The sequence below is a fragment of the Agelaius phoeniceus genome, chromosome 13 (assembly GCF_051311805.1).
Source record: "Agelaius phoeniceus isolate bAgePho1 chromosome 13, bAgePho1.hap1, whole genome shotgun sequence".
NCBI lineage: Eukaryota > Metazoa > Chordata > Aves > Passeriformes > Icteridae > Agelaius > Agelaius phoeniceus.
In genome coordinates this window covers 17,208,004-17,229,397 of record NC_135277.1, presented here as the reverse complement: position 1 = coordinate 17,229,397, position 21,394 = coordinate 17,208,004, and the positions used below count along the sequence as shown (strand labels likewise).

Sequence of the window (21,394 nt, the reverse complement as noted above, 5' to 3'; positions counted from 1 at the left end):
TCTGCTCATGTCCCTTCCTGCTGTGTCCCCATGTCCTCAGGGGAGGCTCCTGAGCCTCCCTCCTGTCCTCTCCACAGTTCTGGCACCATCAGCTGCTCGGTTCTGGCTGCTGCCACCTCACCCCTCGAGTCCTGAGTGTCCCTGAAGGTCCCTGAGGAGTGACATTCAGGGCCTGGGCATGCTGGGGTTCCACGTCCCCCCCGTGTCCCCATAGCAGGGTCCCTCAGGTTGGTGCAGGCTCCCTGGAGCAGCTCTGGGAGCTCTGCAGGGCCGCGTGCTGGGCACAGGGCTGAGGTGGGGTGGGTAATGTGGGCATCTGGGGCTCTGCCCAAACCCCCTGCCATGGTACCTGAGCAGGGCAGGGAGGGGCAGAGCCCAGGGAATCCAGCCCTTCCTGGCCCTGGCTGGAAGCAGAGCTCCCTGTGAATCAGCTGCTCAGGTGGCCTGGTGCTGTCCCCCTGTCCCTGTGGCCTGTCCCCATGCCCTGCCCTGGTGCCATCCCTGCCATCCCTCCTGCCCTGGTGATGTCCTCCCCGTGCTGCAGGCCTGGGTCAGGTTTTTTGAGCAGATGAAATACCTCAGCTATGTACTTGTTGGGTTGCTTTTGTTTGTGTTGGGTTGGGTTTTTTTTAACCTCTTCAGGAAGTATTGGCATATCCTATCGCTTTGGGGGTTTTCATAGGTGGGTTTGCTGAATTTGTGTTTGCTTTTATTTCTGTTGGCTTTTAAACGGATCACCAAAGACAGGGAGTTCAGACAAGGCTGAGCAGAGCAGCAGTGGCTTCCCCACCCTCCAGGAGCCCATCCCAGGACAGTGCACGGCAGGACAGCAGGACAGCAGGGTGACCCTGCCCCTTGGATCTGTGCATTGTCCTCGCTGTGCCAGCCCCGGGCTCTGCCCTCCTGCTGCTTCCTGCACTGTGCTGGGGCTGTCCTGCCCCCGCAGCCCCCAGGGCTCTCTGGGATCGGGAGGTGGGGATGCCCTGCAGGGAGGGAGGGTAAGGGATGCTGCTCCGGGTGTCCCCAGCTGCTCTCAGAGGGAGCAGGGGAAGCCGGCCTGACCCGCAGGCTCCTTTCATCCTCACAGACTCCCAGAGGATTTTCCAGCCTCTGGGACTCAGATGATTTTTTTTCCCTTTTTTTGGGTTTTCTTTTGGTTGTTTTATTTTATTCTTGGGTGGGGTTGGGCTGTTTCCTCTGAGTGGGACTGGGGCACTTTCTGCTTTTCCCTCTGCTCTGCTCCCTGGCCCCGGGGGAGCAGAGGCTGCTCCGGGGTGGGGCTGCTTTGTCTCACTTGCTAACGTTGTGTTTTCTTGCACAGAAAGGCACTCGAATCACTGAACTGCTTGGACACTACTAGAGTATTAATGTTTATAAGCTTTACTCAACCTAGACTGGAACTAGCCAGGGACTAACAGATTGTTTTGTATCCAATTCAGGGAAAGAATCAGGTCGGGAAGCGTAACAGATACCTCAGTTAAATAAGCTGCAACAATAAACCGGTCCTTTTCCCAGCCCGGGGTGACAAGGACCATCCAGACTGTGAAGAGTTTAACCCTTTCCCTCAGCCTGGCTTTGGCCCTGGCAGCCTGAGCTGCGGGTCTCCTGCTGAGCTGCCAGGCTTTGGGTGCAGGGGGTGCTGGAAACCAGCAGCAGAGCGGGGGGGAGGCCGAGCGGGGCGGCCCCGTGTCGTACTCAGGGTTTGATGCTGCCGGCAGGACGTTCCCGATGGATGATGGGCAGTGCTCCATCCTCCCCCAGCTCCTCACACCAGCCCAACAGCCCCGGGCAGCCCCCAGCTCGCTCCCCCGGCGCTTCCAGCGGGGCAGAGCGAGCCGAGCCTGCCCCGGGGCTGCGGGCAAGGCGGGAGGGTGGGCGGGCCGAGGGGAGGCTGCTGTGCCTGCCCCTTGCCAGGGGACTGCGGTCAGATGTTCTCTCCAAACAGCTGCAGCAGCCTTGCTAACTAGTTTTCTTACCTATTTAAAAGAGAAAAAAAAATAATAAAATAAGTAAATAAAAACAAATGTGATAGCCTAGGCGGTGGATAAATACCTCAACGTCTCCTTCCAACAAGTGTCTGTATATGTTGTTGTTGGGTTTTTTCTATCTTACAGGTTATCTGAATGTTTATATTCCAATAAACTTCTACCTCTTCACACCGTGACCCCCACGCCTGCTTTGTGCCCCGGCTGGCTCCCTGAGGGTAAAGAATTCCCAGATATTCCAAGAGGCTGGGCTGTGTCCTGAGGGTAAAGAATTCCCAGCTATTCCCAGAGGCTGGGCTGTGTCCTGAGGGTAAAGAATTCCCAGCTATTCCCAGAGAACTGGGCTGTGTCCTGAGGGCACTGAGGGTAAAAAATTCCCGGTTATTCCCACAGGTTGGGCTGTGTCCTTGCAGGGGCTCTGAGGGTACAGAATTCCCAGCTATTCCCAGAGAACTGGGCTGTGTCCTTGCAGGGTCTCTGAGGGTAAAGAATTCCCAGCTATTCCCAGAGAACTGGGCTATGTCCTTGCAGGGGCCCTGAGCTCCCAGTTTGGAGCTGGCCCGGGCTGGAACGCTGGCGCTTCCAGGCTGGATTCTGACGGGAGCCGCACGGGATCTCCTGTCGCCGGAGCTGTCGCCGCCCTGTCCTGTCACTCTTGCGCCGAGAATGACACAGGAACGGGCGGGAGGCGGTGTTGTAGAAGGAGCAAAAGAAAGTTTTATTCAAGAGAACCGCGTGGTTTTTATGGAGTGATACGATCGATTCTATTTGATCGGTTACTTAACAAAAACACCTTCCTCACACACCGTCCTTGAGAATAACAGAAGGAGAAGTAGAAAACACCACCTGCAGATTGTTTGTACTTAACGAGTTATCACATCCTTACAACTCCCTGAAAGGTCTCCCAAGCCGCTGTGAGAAACGCTCGCTGTTTCTCTGTCCCGTGGCATCCCCACCTGTCCCTTACCCATCTCCCAAACCCCTTCTCTGTCACCGCCTGCTCCCCACGAACAGCTCCTCCAACGCCTCCCCGCTGTTTGCACAGCACCCGCCGCTGCTTTTCCACTCATTGAACCAGTTGTGCACGGTAGGGAGCCCTTCCCAGTCCCTCCCGTGCCAGCCTTGCCCGTGCCCCGTGCCCGCATTTGCCTTGGCCGGGTGCCGGTGAGGGCAGGGAGCCCTTGACCTTCCTCATCCTCATCCCGTGGAAGCAGAACCGCTGCCCTGCCCTCATTGCCCAGCTGCAGGTGAGCTCCCCGGGCTGGGCTCCCAGCCTATCCCGGCCCCGGGCCCCCATCCCCTCCCCTCCTGCCTCCGGCTCTCCCAGCCCCGGCTTTTCCCTTGGCAGCGCGGCTCCAGGACTCCCCCGATGCCCGGAGCAGGTAAGGCGGGGTCCCCGCGGGGTTTGGATCTCCCCTGGCCCCGGCGGGCTCAGCTCAGCTCAGCTAAGCCGGGCTCAGCCGAGAAGCGGCTCCGTGGTGCTCAGCCCAAGCCCAGCAGTCCCTGCCCGGTGGAGCTGGGCCCCGCAGGGCATCCTGGAGCCCCGCATCCCGAAGGTGCGGTGCACATGGGCACCCCAGCCCTGCCGGTGTCCGTGTGTCCATGCGCCCGGGCCGGACACGCTCCGGCCCTCCCAACCCGCCGTCCCGGGGCTGGACGGCCGCGGGCTCGGCAGGCGCTGTTTGGGCTGGAATACAATCCCTGGAGGGAAATTCCAGGCAGCCCCGTCCCCTCCATCCCTCCCTAAATGCCGCCATTCAGCTCATCCCGGCCAGCACCCGGCTCCGAACAAACAACAAAGGGCTGCGGGGAGCCCAGAGCGGATTAAGGCACCTGGGCCGGGCGGCCCGGCCCCGCGGGGTGAGACAATGCCCGCTTTTCTCCTTCCAACGTCCCCATCCCTTCATGGACCCGCTCAGGCTCTGGCACAGCTTCATCCCGGCCCTGTTCTCCTTAATCCCTCGCTCCAGTGCTGGAAGCGAAGCCAGCTCTGGGCACAGGGAGGTTTTCTGCCAGCACAGCCGTACAGATGCCCCCTCTGAAATTCAGGAACTAAATTCCAAAGGAGTTCCATCCCTCGTGTGCAGGAGTTGCTTTCCTGTTCCCTAAACGCCCAGTGTGCAGGGATGCCCTCCTTCCAGGGAGCCCAAAACCCCGCGGGCATCCCTGCAGGGACGGACAAAATCCAGCTCATCACCTCTCCGGGGGGAGGTTCCCCTCTTTGGGACCGGGCTTGGCTTGTCTCATCCCTCAGAGGCCGCTGCCGCTTTGAATCCAGCCCGGACACCCCAAATCCCTGCAGGTGCCCCCTGTGAGCCCCCACCAGCGCCCGAGCTGGGTCAGCCTGGCACGGCGCTGATAACGGCCCGCTTCTAGGGCCCTTATCACGGCCGGGCTGGGGCCGCCTTTGTTTCACCCCGGCCCGTGTCAGGCTGCCCGAGCGCGGCTCCTGTCCCACCTGCTGCCTTTGGGATGTCACAGCTCAGTCCCGGCTGAGAGAGAGCGGGGAGGGAGCCCCGGGCAGGGGGCACCGGGCAGGGGGCACCGGGCTGGCCCCAGCTGCCGCAGCCCCCGGGGAGAGCCGCGCTGGCTCGGCCCCGCTCACCGTGCCCGTTTCTCTCTCTCTCTCTCTCTTTCTCTTTCTCTCTCTCTCTCTCCAGCGCACCTGCAGCTCTCCCCCGGCGCGGGGCTGTCCCTCCTCTTCCTCGGCGTCCTCCTGGGCTGTGCCATGTGCTGGTGGCACCGCCGGCGCCTGGGCCGCCCCCTGGGCCTGCAGCGAGTGGAGCTGGGGGCGGCTCTGCCCGCGGCCACGGTGCCGGTGCCCATCCAGCAGCGGGGCGAGGCGCTGACGGGAGAGGCGCCGGGGACCCGGGCCAAGGAGATTTCCCCGGCACCGCCGGCACCCCGAGGGGGCTCTCCCCATGGCAGAGCGTCCCTGCCCAGCCTCCCCTTCCTCCCGCAGCTGGCGGGGCTGTGGCAGCGCCGCTGCACCATGGCCGGCACCAAACTCCTCTGCAGCGAGCGGAGCCCGCTGGTCCCCGCCGCCCCACCGCGCTCCGGGCAGCGTCCCCGGCTCCACTGCGAGCTGCGCTACTCCCTGCCCGAGGCCACCCTCACCGTCACCATCCTCGGCGTGTCGCAGCTGCCCCGGGGCCAGCAGGGCTCCCGCGTCAAGGTGTCCCTGGTGCCGCCGTCCCGCCGCGGGTCCGTGCGCCGCAGGAGCCTCCGCCGGCAGCCGCGGCGCTGCCGCTTCGGCCCGTACGGCCCGGAGGAGCTGGGCAGCTGCACCCTGCGCTTTGCTGTCTACGCCAGGTCACGGAGCCTCCAGGAGTCCTTCGTGGGCGAGGTCCTGTTCCCCTGCGCTGAGGCCTCCTGGGACCCCCACGCCCCCTCCAGCTACTCCTGGGAGCTGGCGAGCACCAAAACCAAGCTCAGCAAGGTCAGCACGGCAGCGGTTTCAGTGCTCGGGCTGAGTTTTGTCTGATCTCAGAGCCCTGGAGCTGCAGGGGCAGAGGCAGAGCCTCCTCCAGGCAGCACCGGGAGCCCCGGGGAGTGTCCATGGCAGTGCAAGCCCCGGGCTTGCCTTCCTCACCGGGGGCTTTGCACCTCATCCTCAGGGGGTGCTGGGGTGGAAGGGGCAAACAGAGCTGGCAGCATCCCTGCGGCGCTGGTGGGCACCAAACCCACCCGGCTGCCCCATTCCTGCCCGGCCCCGACCCTGCTGGGGGAGGAGCAGCGCCGGGATGGAAGGGCTGGAACTGGAGCGGCTGGAGGAGGCTGGAGCTGGAAGGATTTGGACGTGAAAGGACATGGTGAGGTCAGAGCTGGAAGAACTGGGTGAGGTTGGAACTGGAAGGATACGATGAGGTTGAAGCTGGAAGGGTGGGATGAGGTTGGAGGTGGAAGAACACAATGAGGTGAGAGGTGGAAGGGCTGGATGAGGTTGGAGCTGGAAGGACTGGATGAGGTTGGAGTTGGAAGGACACGTTGAAGTTGAAGCCGGAAGGGCTGGATAAGGTTAGAGCTGGAAGGACTGGGTGAGGTCAGAGCTGGAAGGACATGACAAGGTCAGAGCTGGAAAGGCTGGATGGGGTAGGAGGTAGAAGGACATGATGAGGTCAGAGGTGGAAGGGCTGGATGAGGTTGGAGCTGGAAGGGCTGTGTGAGGTTGGAGCTGGAAGGACATGATGAAGTTGAAGCTGGAAGGGCTGTGTGAGGTTGGAGCTGGAAGGGCTGTGTGAGGTTGGAGGCTGGAGGGCTGGGTGAGTTCACAAGAGGTTTCACAGCATCCCCTGCTCTCTGTGCCGTTCCAGCACCGCAGTGCCCCCAGCCTGAGCTGCAGCGTGCTCTCCTCGCCCCCCAGGCCCCTGGGGCAGCTCCTGCTGCTGCTGCAGCTGCAGCCCCCGGCCGGGCGCATCAAGGTGCTGCTGCGCAAGGCCCAGGCTCTGGGCCGGCTCTCCTGCATGCCAGGCACCCCAGGTAGGGCACGGGGACCAGGGTGTGCCCAGGTGGGCACTGGGAATGGCTTCCCCTCCTTTTGCTTGGCAGATTCTCTCATTCCCTTTCATACTTCTCTCTTCCAAGCATGGGGGAGGGTTGCAATGAGATGATCTTTGGGGTTCCTTCCAACCCAAACCACTCTGTGATTGTATCACTGGATGAAATTGAGCACAGGGAGCATAATAGGGATCTAGGTATCTCCAATATGGCCCCAAAGTGCTTGAAATATATTTATTTATTGTCCAAAATTAGCATGTGGCTTTCTGTGCTGTTGGCTGTTGTCACCTCTGGCTCTCCCTGCTCTCTGGGATGTGAGCTGAGGACTTTGGAGGTCCCTGCTCTCCAGAAGGGATGGGCAGTTGAGGAGGTGAGAGGTGAGCTCTGTGCTCTCCCATCAGGAGATGCACAGGATCTCTGTGCTCTCAGGATCTCTGTGCTCTCAGGAGCTCTGTGCTCTCCCCACAGCTCCACAGAGCCTCACGAGGGTCCTGCAGCCCTCCAAGCACCACTTAGGAGCTGCCAGCCTCCCTCCCTGGCATGTGCCCCTCTCTCCAGGGCTCTGTCCCCATTTCCAGGCCACTATGTCATCATCCACCTGCACCATGAGGGCCACATCATCGACACCAAGGAGACCAAGTCCGTCAGTGGCTACAGCCCCGTGTGGAACACGCCCTTCCTCTTCACCCTCCCCGCCGGGGACATCCAGCAGCAGCAGCTGGCCTTGGAGTTCGTTGTCATGCAGGTGAGGTGACCAGGCTGAGGAGGTGACCAGGCTCAGGAGGTGACCTGGCTCACCCCTGCTCAGCCCCTGCAGGAGCCGATTCTGGGCTGGGACGGCTCCTGTGGGGAGAGGGGAAGGTCACCAGCCGTGTCCCCTGTCCTGTGCTGCCCCAGGCTTGGCTCCACGGCCGTGGCTCGGTGCTGGGCCGTGTCCAGGTGGGGCCAGGGGTGCCACACTGGAGGGACATGTGCAGCCAGGCACCGCTGGAGTCGGAGCGCTGGCACCGCATCCAGCCCAGACCCTGATCCTGGCGCGGGATTCACAGTGAGCCAAGGGCGTCCCCGAGCTGGGCACAGGGGAGGTGACACCCCCACGCCACTGGGGGGAAGTCCAGGTGACATCTCCAGGGCTGGAGATCACTGGAGGTCGGCACAAGCCCATCCCAAAGGGCTCCGGAGGGGACTGAGCCCATCCGAGGTGGCCCCAGCCTCGGGAGAGAAGAGGAGCTTTGTCTGCTCCATCCACTGTCTGCACCTGGAACCTGGGCTGTGGAGGAGCCAGGAGGGACCAGCACCCAGCTGGGACCCCTGTGGCCACCACGGTGGTGGCATCTCCTGTGTGGAGGAGCCAGGAGGGACCAGCACCCAGCTGGGACCCCTGTGGCCTCCATGGTGGTGGCATCTCCTGTCCCTTCCACCCTTGCTCCACCCCATCTGCTGCCCTTTCCACCCCACCTGAGCGGAGCCACAAGGACACGCCAATGCCACCCGGTGATAAAGGTGTCCATCAGCATTTTTAATTGATTGCTGGCCCTAATTAGTGCTTGATAAATAAATAAATAAAGGGGTTGGGAATGATTGGTGTGTGGAGCTCTCTTGCCCATGGGCCACCACAGTGAAGACCATGGGAGGATCACCATGGGGAGGAAGGCTGTGGCCAGGGTTGTCACTGTGGGGGTCATCACGGTGAAGGTCATCATGGTGAGGATGACCATGGTGAGGAAGGCCCTGTGGTGAGGAAGGCCTGCACTAAGATAAGCCGTGATGAGGAAAACCACAGTGAGGCAGATGAAGAAGGGAAGAAGACCATGCTGAGGGAGAGGCTGGCCATGGTGAAGACAGGCTCTGGTGAGGAAGGTCATGGTGAGGCAGACTGTGAGGAAGAAGACCCTGACGAGGAAGGCTGTGTAAAAAGTAAGGATGGCCATGGAGAGGAAGGCTGTGGTGAGGATGGCCCTGACCACCACAGTGGGTCAGAGCACGGGGAGGAAGGCACGCTGAGGGTGAGGATGGTCGTGGTGATGGATGACCATGGTGAGGAGTCCCACAGGGAGGAAGCCATGCTGAGGATGAGGATGCCCATGGTGAGGAGTCCCATGGAGAGGAACCCATGCTGAGGGTGAGGATGACCATGGTGAAGATGACCATGGTGAGGAAGCTATGCTGAGGATGAAGATGGCCATGGTGAAGATGACCATGTGAGGATGACCATGGCCATGGTGAGGATGGCCATGGTGAGGAAGCTGTGCTGAAGGTGAGGATGGCCATGGTGAGGATGACCATGATGAGGATGACCATGGCCATGGTTAGGATGACCATGGTGAGCAGTCTCAAGGGGAGGAAGCCGTGCCGAGGGTGAGGATGGTGGCGGTGATGAAGAACAGGCTGACGCGGACCCAGATCGCTTCCACCTCTCCCTCTCCTGCCAGCGCCGGTTTAACCCGTGCCGTCCCTCAGCGCGGTGCCGCCCCGGCCGCGGCTCCGAGGCGGGCCCGGCCCGGCGGGGCGGGTTTAACCCCGGCCGGGAAGCGGAAGCGGTGGCGCTGCGGGGCCGCAGGGGCCGGGCCGGGCCGCACCCGCCGAGCGCGGCCGCAGCGGCGGCGGTGAGGCCAGGGACACACCGGGCACACACCGGGCACATACGGAGGGAGGGGACGCGAGGGCGGCGGGCGCGGAGCGGGTAACGGCCCCGTATCCGCCGGGCCCACGGGCAGCCCCGCCGGACTGGGCCGGGCCGGCTGCCGGGGCTCCGGGGCCAGCGGCCTGAGCCCGCCGTGCTCCCGTCCCGCAGATGCATCACTGCAGGAGGCTGCGGTCCCCGGAGCAGGACGGCGAGCCGGGGCACCGCTGGAAGCGGCGGCGGTCGCGGAGCCGGGAGTGTGAGGGCAGGCTGCGCTACCCGCCCCGCAGGGAGCTCGCCCGCAGATCGCGCTCCAGGAGGTGAGCGCTGCCCCAAAAACCCTGCTGAGCTCGGCTCCGGCTGCTGATGGAAACCCCTAAACCCCGGGGGTGGAAGGGAAGGGTTTACTTGTCTGTCTGTCCGTCTGTGTGTGTGCTGTGTGTGCTTTCCCTGGCTCTTCACCCTTCCCGAAGTTCTCCCCGAAGCCGTGGCTGTGGTGTTGAGGAGCAGCCGCCTGCCCTGGAATCACGTTTCCATGCTGCGCAGGCATTAAAGGCTTTCCTGACAGCCCGCTTCTCTCTGACAGGATTAAACCCGGGTTTAAAGCGGCCGCGCTCCTCCCTCGCCTCCGAAAGGATCCCAGCTGAAGGATCCAGCTGCTAACCCATCCCTCCTGCTTCGCTTCGGGATTTTACCTTTGGTCCTCTCTTTGTCCGGCCTTTCCACGGGGACAGTTCGGGGCTGGGAGCGGGACGGGGCCTCTGATGAGGGGACGGTTCTGGAACAGCGGCCGGAGCCGCTGGGGCTGCTGTGGCTCCACTGGTTGGACTGGGCAGGTGCAGCCAGGCAGGAGCTGAGCTCATCTTTAAATTCCTGAAATGCTCTCCAGATTAATTTCTCTCCCCAGCCAGGCTTTTGTTTACTTGAAGGAGGTGGCTTGTGAAATAGAGCTGGCACACTTTTTCCCTTTTTTGTTTCCATCTGATGGGTAATTTGGAGCAGATTTGTATGAAAGCAGGCTTTTGTTGGGTGAAAACAGCCTTGTCCCTTCAGTGTCAGCCTCTTTGAGGTGACCTGAGTCCTTCGGGTTTATTATTATTATTTCTGTTTCCTGTGTGCCCCTAAAGCACATGAGGAGTGTCTGGGCAGGTGCCGGACAGAGCTGTGGGTTGTGTTTGGGTACTTCAGCAGTGACCAAGAGCCACGGCTGCCCTGGCACAGTCTGGAATTTTACCCACTCTGGGATGCCCCCCCAGTGGCCCATGAGGCTGCCAGCAGCAGAGCTGGTTGTTGGCAGGGCAGGGAGGTGCAAACAGCAGAAATTCCCATTTCCAGGCTGAAGGTCTTGGCTGAAGCTGTTGCTGGGTGATGGCACCGACCTGGGGTTATCACCGGGGAGCCAAAGCTCTGCTTTCATTTGAAATTGCAACATCTTCTACCTAGAACACAGCTCCCTTCTCAAGGGGGTGTGAAGCAAGCCTCCAGTGAAATCTGCTGGGGAAGGCACTCGTGTTTTGGGGGCAGAAGCAGGGAGAGCTGCTCTCATCACTGGTGTGCCCACAGTGTGCCCAAAACCTCCTGTGGGTCAATGCCTGCACAACTGAGCTGGGTCTGGGCTCTCCTGGCCCCTCCTGGTGCAGAGTTTGCCCATTGTGTCCTGGGAGGTTGTTGCTCCAGGAGCAGGAGCTTGGGGACAGATTTTCCTTCTGGCTCCTGCTGATGATCCATGGAGCTGCTCTGTGTGTGCACACCGAGGGCTTGGAGCCCTGGGACCTCCTGTCCCCCTGGGGTGACAACCAGAGCAGGCCCTGCTGCTGCTCCTCGTTTGGGTAAGAGCTAATGAGACACGTCCCCCAGGGAGGAGGAGCAGTGACAAACACCTGTGTGTGGTGGCACAGTGGCTCAGGTGACGTGGAATTGTGGAGTGTTGGAAGGGACCTTAAAGCCCATCCAGTGCCACCCCTGCTATGGCAGGGACACGTCCCACTGTCCCAGGCTGCTCCCAGCCCTGTCCAGCCTGGCCTGGGGCATGGCCAGGGATCCAGGGGGGGTGCACAGCAAGGCAGCCCAGCTGGAGCTCTCTCTCTCTCTCAGAGTGTGGTTTTCCCCCAGCTCCTTAAAATGAGGCCCTGCCTCAGTGTTTTCTCTCCAGAACTCCTCCCCAGTGGTCAGGGTGCGAGGTGCAGAAAGGTTTGAAGCTCCTGGCACAGGGAGTGGGAGCAGGAGGGTTTCACCACCCGGGTGGTGACAGGACCCAGGGGGACAGCAGGGAGCTGTGTCAGGGGTGGACGTTAGGAAAAGCTGCTTTTCTCCAGAGAATGAGCTGAACAGGCTGCCCAGGAGATGGGGTGGGATTGTTGGGGTGTCCCTGAGGGTTCCAGAGTCCTCACACTGCCTTTCCATGACTCAGCCTCAGCAGGACTATGGGAATAGAATTATCCCTGCGACAGGGAGAAATGATGAGGAGGATTTTATTTTATCAGAAGGTTAATTAATTACTTTATTACACTATATTACTTTACTTTATTGTATTTTTTATTTATTATTATTACTTTCTACTATATTATTATCATATGTTACACTATGTTACATTACATCTAAACTGAATCTGCTGGGTACTGAACTGCTCTTGCACAGCATCTCGTGGCTTTTAGCTGACAGTCTCCACACACACACACACTTGGCCCTGACAGGCCAAGGAAATTGTCTTGGTTTGGAAAGCCAGGTGTCTGCTAAGGAAGGCAGGAGCCTCCCTGAAATGGAGAATGTAAACCCTCCCCAGCCCTCTGAATTGCTATAAATTTTAAATTAAGGGGCTCTCAGGTAAAAATATGGGAGCAGGAAATAACAGTTCTTTAATAGGGAAAGAAAAAAAAAAGGATAAAATGAACAATGCAGTGCACTAGAACAACACTGACAGAGTCAGAACCCAGCCTGACACTCTGTGGGTCAGGGTTTTGGCAGCAGTCCCATTGGAATTGTGGCTCAGCCCTCCTGCAGTGTCAGGGGTGGCTCTGCTGGAGCAGGGATCCTGTAGAGAAGGATGGATTCTGCCTCTGAAGATCCAGTGGAAGGAGAGGCAGCTGCTGTTCCTCTGGGGAATCCAGTGGAGAAAGCCGTGCTGGTGTCTCAAAAACCTCTGGATTATATCTGGGTAGGAATGCTTGGCTCCTCCCTCTGGGTGGAGCATCTCCCAATGAGATGCTGTAGTTCTTATCAGCCATGCAGAGAGGTACAATAGCCTGTTATCAACAGATGTCCCCTCCTGAGGGAGGTGTGATTGTGGTCACTCAGAGAGACAGATAAGGCAAACTGCCCACTTGACAAAAGATAATCTGCCATACAGATGGTAATAGAAAACATCTTGCATTGCAATTTGGAACAGAAATAAAACACCATCACTTTGGGTAAACAATCTTTATCTTGTATTCTGCTTTTGCACAAACACAGGAGCAGCGAATGAGATCAGAATTGTTTTTCCTTTCTCTGAGGTTCAGAGAATATGAATCCCAGAATACCCTTGGGGAAGCTGTGCCTTGCTTTTCTCTGTGGCTGCCCGGGACTGTTCCAGCATTCCCAGCCAGGCTTTAAGGGCGCTGTTTCTGTGCCACAGCCATGAGAGGATGCCCTACCAGCGGCGCTGCCGGCGGGACAGCGATGCCTGCAGGCTGGAGGAGCGCAGCCCGTCCCTGGGGCAGGATTATTGCCCGGCGCGGCCGCGGCCCTGGCGGCGCTCCCGCGGCCGGGGGCAGCACCAGCAGCGGCCCCGGCGCTACCAGCAGCAGCAGCAGCAGCAGCAGCAGCACTGCCGCCGCCGCAGGAGCAGGTCTTGTAGCAGCGCCTCCTCGGTGAGTAGCATCCACTGCGAGCTCAGCTTTAACTGTTCTTGCCTCCTTCCAGCCCCGAGTGCTCTGGTGAGTACCTCGATCCCCGTTGCTGTGTTTGTTGTGAAGTTCTTCCCCCCCATCTGTGTCGTGCTCATGGCTGTGGGTTTTGCCTTGGAGCCTTAATCCGTGAGGGAGCTAAGCCGTGTTCTTAGGGCCAGGGAAGGGATCAGGGAGAGCTTCCAGTGGCACTCACGTGGTGCCTCGGCCCGGGGCCAGCCCCGCTCCCGGGATTCGCTTCTGCTGCGGCTGCTGCTGCTCTGGGGGGTTTGGTGCAGCATTCCTCAGTTTGGCTTCGTGCCTGGATCCCCTTGCAGGTGGGATTGGTCAGCCTGGCTCTCCAGAGCTGATTTTATGCCCTGTCACGAAGTTCCCACCTTCCCAAGGTACACGTGTGTCCTCTTTCCCCGTTCCCACCTGGATTTCAGCTTCCTGCACACTTCACCCTGAAACGCAGCATTCCTTCCTGGGATTAACTGGGAATGTCTGCAACTGGGTGGGGGCTGGTCCCAGGCATGCCCTGGAAGTGGTGAGAGGTGTCAGAGCCAGCCCTTCAGCTCTTCCCTCCTGTGAGGAGGAACTCCCCTCCCACCTGAAATGTGACCACAGCTGAGGGATGGCTCTGATCCCAGCAGCTGGAAAATCTGCATGGCTGGGAACTTCTGAGCTCCTCCTTTTGGTTCCTCTCCAGCTGACTGTGGCATTGGGGTGTTGAGGGAGCCGGGGCTGTGCTGGGGTGTGTGGTGGTGATGCTGTGCAGGTCTGGCCTGGCAGGGGCTCAGCCCTCCAACACCTCACAGCTGTCCCAGCTCTCCTCCCACCTTCTCCTCTGATTTTTTGGGGAGTTTTGATCTTAGCTCATTATTTTGGACCTTCTGAGGGGGGCAAGGGGCACAGAAGAGAATCCTGCTAGAAGCTCAGGCATGGAAATGTCAAGGTTTCCCTGAGTTCCTTTGGCTGCAGGGATTGTAACTATTTTGGAAGCAGACTAGAACAAGGTGAGGAATTAGGACAGCTCGCTTTGTGGACCCCGGCTCCTTGCAGGAACCTTGGGCTGGTTTTCCAGTAGAAGCTTGCCAGTAGCAGGGTGTGAACATCACCTCAGAGCTTGCCTGAAGTGTTCCCTGGGGATTGATTTACCTGTCCTGTTCCTAAAGCTCTCCCAGTTTCAAAGAGGCCGATGTGCCCCAGTGGGTCTGCGAGCAGCCACGCGGGTTTAGGCTCAGCATGGCACAAAGTTTCCCTTTCAGGAGGGGCAGGGCTGCTTCCCAGCCAGGACAGGACACAGCTCTGGGCAGCTGGAGCTGCATTGCCCGAGGCACAAAGAGCAGGATGCACAGAGGGGAAAAAACCTGCTACTGTGGCTTCTACTGGGCAGCCTGTCCAAACTGAGCGCTTGCCAGCCCAGAGGTGACGTTGTGCTGGCCAAGGCCTCCTCCTGCCGTGCATCCTCCGTGGGGAACAGAGGATTCCTCCTGCAGCTCCCCACCCTGGAAGAGGAGGGCATTTCCCTGCCCTAGAGGCCATAGCTAATGAGCCGAGTTTCCTTGCCGTACCTGTAGCTGTTGATGACTTATCTGTTTTGAAGTCAGTTCTGTGTCTTGACGTGTCCCTTGCACTATCCCTATCGTTTATATATATGCCGTGTGCCTTATGAAATGCTGGCATCTGGAAAATCCACCCACCGGCGGCCCCGTCGTCCCTGCAACCTTTGACTGCCCGCTCTGGGGGGGTGAGTGCAGAGGAGCCAGCAGAGCAGTAAGCGCAGCAGGAGCGTGGAAGATGACAAGGAAGGTCACCTGGTGTGCAGGATCGGCGATTGGCTTCAAGAGCGATGTACAGCCACCTTTCGTAAAACTTTACCTCTACTTTTACCCCGGGTTAGCCCAGATCTCTCTGGCCTCTACTGGAGGGGTCTCTAGTGGTTCATTTACTGACCATAACTTGCCTGAGGCAGAGGCTTGAGTTGTAAGAGTGTAGCGGTGACAGACGGTTGTTTTGGTTGCTCTGAGGTTTTGTTGGTGTGAAGTGGCAGGAGCCCAGCTCTGCCCCGGCCCCCCAGGCTCACACCCCCTCCTGTTTTCTCTCCTAGATGAAATCGTGGGCAGCCTCGGTGAAGGCACTTTTGGGAAGGTGGTGGAGTGTGTGGACCACGCCAGGTGGGCTCCTTTCCCTGCATCTGGCCCTTGAGCATCACCAGGTGTGGCTCTGCCACCTGGGCTCCATGGGACTGAGTTTGTCACCTTCCATGTGTCACTGCCCTTCTCAGAGCGAGGGGAAAGGGCCAGGCTCCAGAATTTACAGGCTGGTGTGTCAAGGGAAGCATTCTCTCTGTTATCTCTCCTCTCTTCTCTCTTCTTGTCTATTCTCAGAATAGAGTATTAGAATATTCTGATATTCTGGAATGAAATAGAATATTTGAAAATTCTAATATTCTATTCTAGGAATAGAATAGAATAGAATAGAATAGAATAGAATAGAATAGAATAGAGGAATATCCTGATCAGGAAGGGACCCCAAGGGAAAAGTGGAGGAGCCAGGTGGGCTCCTTTCCCTGCATCTGGCCCTTGAGCATCACCAAGTGTGGCAGCACCACCTGGGTTCCATGGGACTGAGTTTGTCACCTTCCATGTGTCACTGCCCTTCTCAGAGCGAGGGGAAAGGGCCAGGCTCCAGAATTTACAGGCTGGTGTGTCAAGGGAAGCATTCTCTCTGTTATCTCTCCTCTCTTCTCTCTTCTTGTCTATTCTCAGAATAGAGTATTAGAATATTCTGATATTCTGGAATGAAATAGAATATTTGAAAATTCTAATATTCTATTCCATGAATAGAATAGAATAGAATAGAATAGAATAGAATAGAATAGAATAGGATAGAATAGAATAGAGGAATATCCTGATCAGGAAGGGACCCCAAGGGAAAAGTGGTGGAGTGTGTGGAGCATGCCAGGTGGGCTCCTTTCCTTGCATCTGGCCCTTGAGCATCACCAGGTGTGGCAGTGCCACCTGGGCTCCATGGGACTGAGTTTGTCACCTGGGCCTGGCTCCAGAATTTACAGGCTGGTGTGTTAAGGGAAGCATTCCATTCCATTAATAGAATAGAATACTAGAATATTATTCTAAGAATATTCTAATATTCTATTCCATGAATAGAATAGAATAGAATAGAATAGAATAGAATAGAATAGAATAGAATAGAATAGAATAGAATAGAATAGAATAGAAGAATATCCTGAGCTGGAAGGGACCCATGCCAATCATCAGAAGTGCACTCCTGACCCTGCATGACACCCCAGCAGTCCCACCCTGTGCACTCCTGAGAGCCCCTGAGTCCTGGAGCCTTGGGGCTGTGCCCATTCCCTGGAGCACCTGCTCAGTGCCCAGCACCCTCTGGGGAAGAGCTTCTCCCTGATCTCCAGCTTCTCCCAGATCTCCAGCTTCTCCCTGACCCTCCCAGCCCCAGCCCCACCATGGAAGGTTGTTCTGCAGCGAGTTCCTGCTGAGGGGTGGCCCCTGTGACCTCCTAATCTGCCAGGGCACCTCTCCATTGTCCCCTTTCACCTCCCCCGTGGTTACATCTGACCCCTGTGCCCTGCTGAGCCCTGGTCTGGCCCCGAGCCCTGGGCTCAGTTTGCTGCAGGGCTCTGCTGCCTCCCAGGGTGGCCCTGGGGTCACAGAGAGCTGTGTCAGGAGTGTCCCTTGGGAGTGATGGCCAGCAGTGACCTTTCACTAATTGGCAGTGCCAATTAGCCACTGCCCAAGCAGCAAGGAGGGCTGGCAGAGCTTTGTTAGGACCAGTGATGCCTGGATGTGCCTCTCCCCGTGGGCTGAGCACACAGGTTCTGTCTCTGACTCCATCCTTGTTGTCTCCTCCCTTCCAGAGGCAAGTCCCAGGTGGCACTGAAAATCATAAAGAACGTTGGGAAGTACAGAGAGGCTGCCAGGCTGGAAATCAACGTCCTGAAGAAAATCAAAGAGAAGGACAAGGAGAACAAGTTGTGAGTTGCCAGTGCCACAGCTGGCACACAGAGCAGCACGGGGCTGAGGATGGGGTGAGGGAAACTGGCCCCATTCCTCTGCTGCCCTGTCCCACAGGAGCTGGGGAGCTCTCCCCAAAGGTGGCTTGAAGCATCTCTCTGTGCTCCAGAGGCAGCTCTGCTCCCCAGCCACTCCTGAGGTGGCCAGGAACACCAGAAGAGCTGTCCTGAGCATCCCTCAAAGGTGCTTAAGCCCTGCCTCTCTCTCCCTGCGCAGCCTGTGTGTCCTCATGTCGGACTGGTTCAACTTCCACGGCCACATGTGCATTGCCTTTGAGCTGCTGGGCAAGAACACCTTCGAGTTCCTGAAGGAGAACAACTTCCAGCCCTACCCCCTGCCACAGATCCGGCACATGGCCTACCAGCTGTGCCATGCCCTGAGATGTGAGTGAATGTGGTGGGCTCACAGGGCTCCCAGGATGAGGGAAGAGATGGGAATCTTGGCTCCATGTTTCAGAAGGCTGATTTATTATTTTATGATAGATGTTATATTAAAAGGAAAATGATATACTAAAACTATACTAAAAGACTAGAAGAAAGGATTATAAGAAAATTATATACTGAAGAAAATGATATACTAAAACTATACTAAAAGAATAGAAGAAAGGATTTCATCAGAAGGCTAGAAAGGAAAGGAATGGAATGATAATAAAATCTTGTGACTGACCAGAGTCCCAACACAGCTGGACCTGTGATTGGTCATCAAGTAGAAACAACTCACATGAGACCAATCAAAGATGCACCTGTTGCATTCCACAGCAGCAGATAATTACTGGTTTTCTTTTCCTCTGAGGCTTCTCAGCTTCTCAGGAGAAAATTCCTGTCAAAAGGATTTTTCATAAAATATGTCTGTGACAAGTGATCCCCACGGGCTGGGGGCACTGGCACTGGGCTGGGCACAGCAGTGCCCCTGCTGCTCTCTGGTGCTTAGAGAGGTGTTTTCCTCCTCCCTCTGTGCAGTTCTACACGACAACCAGCTGACTCACACTGACCTCAAGCCAGAAAACATCCTGTTTGTCAACTCGGATTTTGACACTCTGTACAACGAGAACAAGGTGGGTTCTGTCCCAAGGAGCACTGGCTGCACAGGAACAGGCTGCCTTTATCCCTCCCTGCAGAAATTGGATCTTCCCTGCTCTGTCCAGGCCTTCAGAGCCTGGGAAGTGGGTGGAAGGCAGAGCTCTTCTTCCTGCTGTGCCTTCCAAAAGCCTTAAGGCTGCTCGGAGTGTTCAGGGATTTTCCATAACACTGCTCTGGGGCTCCTCAGAGCTCCATCCCTGTGAGGAGGTGCAGAGCAGCACTCCTGGAGCTCCACAACTCTATCCCTGTTAGGAGTTGCAGACCAGAGCTCTTAGGGTTCCTCAGCGCTCCACAGTTCCATCCTTGTGAGGAGGTGCAGACCAGAGCTCCTGGGGTTCCTCAGAGCTCCATCTCTGTGAGGAAGTAGCTCTGGAGGAAGTGCAGAGCAGCACTTTGGGACTTCTCAGAGCTCAGAGCTCCATCCCTGTGAGGAGGTGCAGACCAGCACTCCTGTGCTCCTCAGAGCTCCACAGCTCCTATCCCTGTGAGGAGGCACAGACCAGAGCTCCTGGGCTCCTCTGAACTCCATCCCTGTGAGGAAGGAGCTCTGGAAGAAATGCAGAGCAGCACTTTGGGACTTCTCAGAGCTCCATCCCTGTGAGGAAGGAGCTCTGGAGGAAATGCAGAGCAGCACTTTGGGGTTCCTCAGAGCTCCACAATCCACGCCCTTGAGGAGATGCAGAGTAGCACTCCTGGGGTTCCTCAGAGCTCCACAGCTCCACCATCCCTGTGAGGAGGCACGGCCCAGCACCTGGAGCTCCTCTCCCAGCCCTGCCCTGTGCTTTTCCTGCAGAGCTGTGAGCAGAAGTCCATCCGGAACACGAGCATCCGCGTGGCCGATTTCGGCAGCGCCACCTTCGACCATGAGCACCACACCACCATCGTGGCCACGCGGCACTACCGGCCCCCAGAAGTGATCCTGGGTGAGAACTGCATCTTCTGGGCATGGGAAACCAGCCTGGGAATGCTCCAGCTCTTGGGCAGATCATTTCTAGCTCTGAGTGGATCCCTGTGGTTTCACCAAGGAGGAACGTGGTGGGGGTTGTTGGGTGTGATGGTGTTCACAGGGGTCCCAGGACAAGAGAGCTTCAGAAGGCTGATTTATTTTTTTATGATATATATTAAAAGAAAATTATATATTAAAACTATATTAAAAGAATAGAAGAAAGGATCAATCAGAAGGCTAGCAAGGAAAGGAAAAGAATGGAATGATAATAAAATCTTGTGACTGACCAGAGAGTCCAAGACAGCCTGACTGGCTGATTGGCCATTAATTAAAACCAGCCACATGAGACCAATCACAGATGCACCTGTTGCATTCCACAGCAGCAGATAATTATTGTTTACATTTCGTTTCTGAGGCCTCTCAGCTTCTCAGGAGAAAAAATCCTAAGGAAAGGATTTTTCATCAAACATGTCTGTGATAGTAGGGAACACAGAGTTAATTTGGTTTTCTTTGCAGAGCTGGGCTGGGCACAACCGTGTGATGTCTGGAGCACTGGCTGCATTCTGTTCGAGTATTACCGTGGCTTCACGCTCTTCCAGGTAGGATTCTTGTTCCCTGAGAACCCTTCATGTCCAGAAGAGCTCAGAATTAGTTGAAGGGGAGGGAAACACAGATCAAGCACTGAAAATGAGAAGCTGAGTGTGAAAATGAGGCCTGGAAAAGGGCTGGTTTGGACAGAGTTGGGATCGTTTCTGGGTTTAGGTTATGTCTGTTGTCTGAGGAGAGGGAAAAGCAAAACATGAAAAGTTGGATAGGACCTGGTGGAATCCTTTCTCCCAGTCCCTGCAGAGGTGACAAACCTTTAGTCATCAGCTCCCCAAGCTCTAAGCCACCACTGCTGTGCTCCTTTGCAGACCCATGAGAACCGAGAGCACCTTGTCATGATGGAGAAGATCCTGGGGCCGCTCCCATCTCACATGGTCCACAAAACTCGGTAAGAGCCTGGTCCTGAGCTCAGCCCAGGCACCACCTCCTGGAAGGGAGGGAGAGCTCCTGCCTGACCCCACCTTCCCCGTGCAGGAAGCAGAAATACTTCCACAATGGCAGCCTGGTGTGGGATGAGAACACGTCCGATGGCAGATACGTCCAGGAGAACTGCAAACCCCTGCGGGTGGGTGCTGCTCCCCTCCTCCCTGGGGCAGGGCGTGGGGCTCAGGGCTGGAACTCCCTCTGTGACTGCTTGGTAGGGAGCCCCAGCTCCCATCTGCAGGGATCCCGCTCTGGATAGGGCACGATGGGGATTAGGGAAAGGGGAATGATGTGTTTAGGGTGGGAGGCTGCCCTGGCCCAGGGTTCCAGAGTCCCTGTGGGCATCAGGGCAGTGGGGGATGCTGTATTTGGGATGGGATGCTGTATTTGGGATGGGAGGCTGCCCTAGGGGATGCTGTATTTGGGATGGGAGGCTGCCCCAGGGGATGCTGGATTTGGGATAGAAAGCAGTCCAGGGGGATGCTGTATTTGGGATGGGAAGCAGCCCTGGGGGATGCTGATTTTGGGATGGGAAGCTGCCCTGGCCCAGGATTCCTGAGTCCCTATGGGTATCAGGGCAGTGGGGGATGCTTTATTTGGGGTGGGAAGCTGCCCTGGGGGATGCTGTATTTAGGATGGGATGCTGTATTTGGGATGAGAGGCTGCCTTGGGGGATGCTGTACTTGGGATGGGAAGCTGCCTTGCCCAGGCAGGGGCTGAGCCCGTGTCCCTGTCCCTGTCCCTTTCAGACATACATGCTGCACGACTCTCTGGAGCACGCTCAGCTCTTTGACCTGATGAGGAGGATGCTGGAATTCGACCCCTCCCAGAGGATCACGTTCTCCGAGGCCCTCCTGCACCCTTTCTTTGCCGGGCTCTCGGCAGAGGAGCGGATGCTGTGCGGGCGCGGCGCCAGCCGGGACCTGAGCAGATGACGGCCGGGATCCCTCAGGATGGATCCCTTGGGATGGATCCTAGGAGATGGATCCCTCTGGGTGGATCCCATGAGATGGATCCCACAGGATGGATCCCATGGGATGGATCCCACAAGATGGACCCCACCGGCCTCTGCAGCTCAGCCCCACTCCCCGCCCGAGTCTACAGGGGCTGGGGCACTGCCACAAGGACCCTGGGAGGAGAGGAGGAAGGAAAGCTCTGTTGGAAAGCACAGATTTGTCTATTTATATGTTGTAAAGTTAAAATAAAGTGTTTCTTATTGTTTGATACTTCCCTTGTAGGTGGGTGTAGGGTTACGTTGCCTCTTGTGCAAAGGAAGAGGGAGATGGTGAAAAAATCCCCTGGAATCAGTGAGGG

General features: G+C 57.5%; 2 protein-coding genes across 2 annotated transcripts in view; both read left to right on the top strand.

Moving 5' to 3' along the window:
* CLK3 (CDC like kinase 3) overlaps positions 1–21,306 on the top strand; it is a 127,005-nt gene extending 105,699 nt beyond the window's left edge. Inside the window, exons 2-14 of the mRNA XM_054641796.2 lie at positions 9,043–9,088; positions 9,277–9,425; positions 12,719–12,953; positions 14,732–14,825; positions 15,082–15,148; positions 16,870–16,986; positions 17,243–17,409; positions 17,986–18,080; positions 18,899–19,028; positions 19,568–19,650; positions 19,966–20,045; positions 20,132–20,222; positions 20,830–21,306. Of these exons, the coding sequence (XP_054497771.1) occupies positions 9,277–9,425; positions 12,719–12,953; positions 14,732–14,825; positions 15,082–15,148; positions 16,870–16,986; positions 17,243–17,409; positions 17,986–18,080; positions 18,899–19,028; positions 19,568–19,650; positions 19,966–20,045; positions 20,132–20,222; positions 20,830–21,015 (1,494 nt within the window). The 5' untranslated portion in view covers positions 9,043–9,088 and the 3' untranslated portion in view covers positions 21,016–21,306. The remainder of the gene's footprint in view (positions 1–9,042; positions 9,089–9,276; positions 9,426–12,718; positions 12,954–14,731; positions 14,826–15,081; positions 15,149–16,869; positions 16,987–17,242; positions 17,410–17,985; positions 18,081–18,898; positions 19,029–19,567; positions 19,651–19,965; positions 20,046–20,131; positions 20,223–20,829) is intronic.
* Positions 3,355–6,718, top strand: LOC143695180 (uncharacterized). The gene is made up of 3 exons (XM_077185647.1): positions 3,355–3,367; positions 4,646–5,424; positions 6,299–6,718. Exons 1-3 carry the CDS (start codon positions 3,355–3,357, stop codon positions 6,593–6,595), a joined length of 1,089 nt encoding a protein of 362 aa, XP_077041762.1. The 3' UTR covers positions 6,596–6,718.
* Positions 21,307–21,394: the final 88 nt, after the last annotated feature.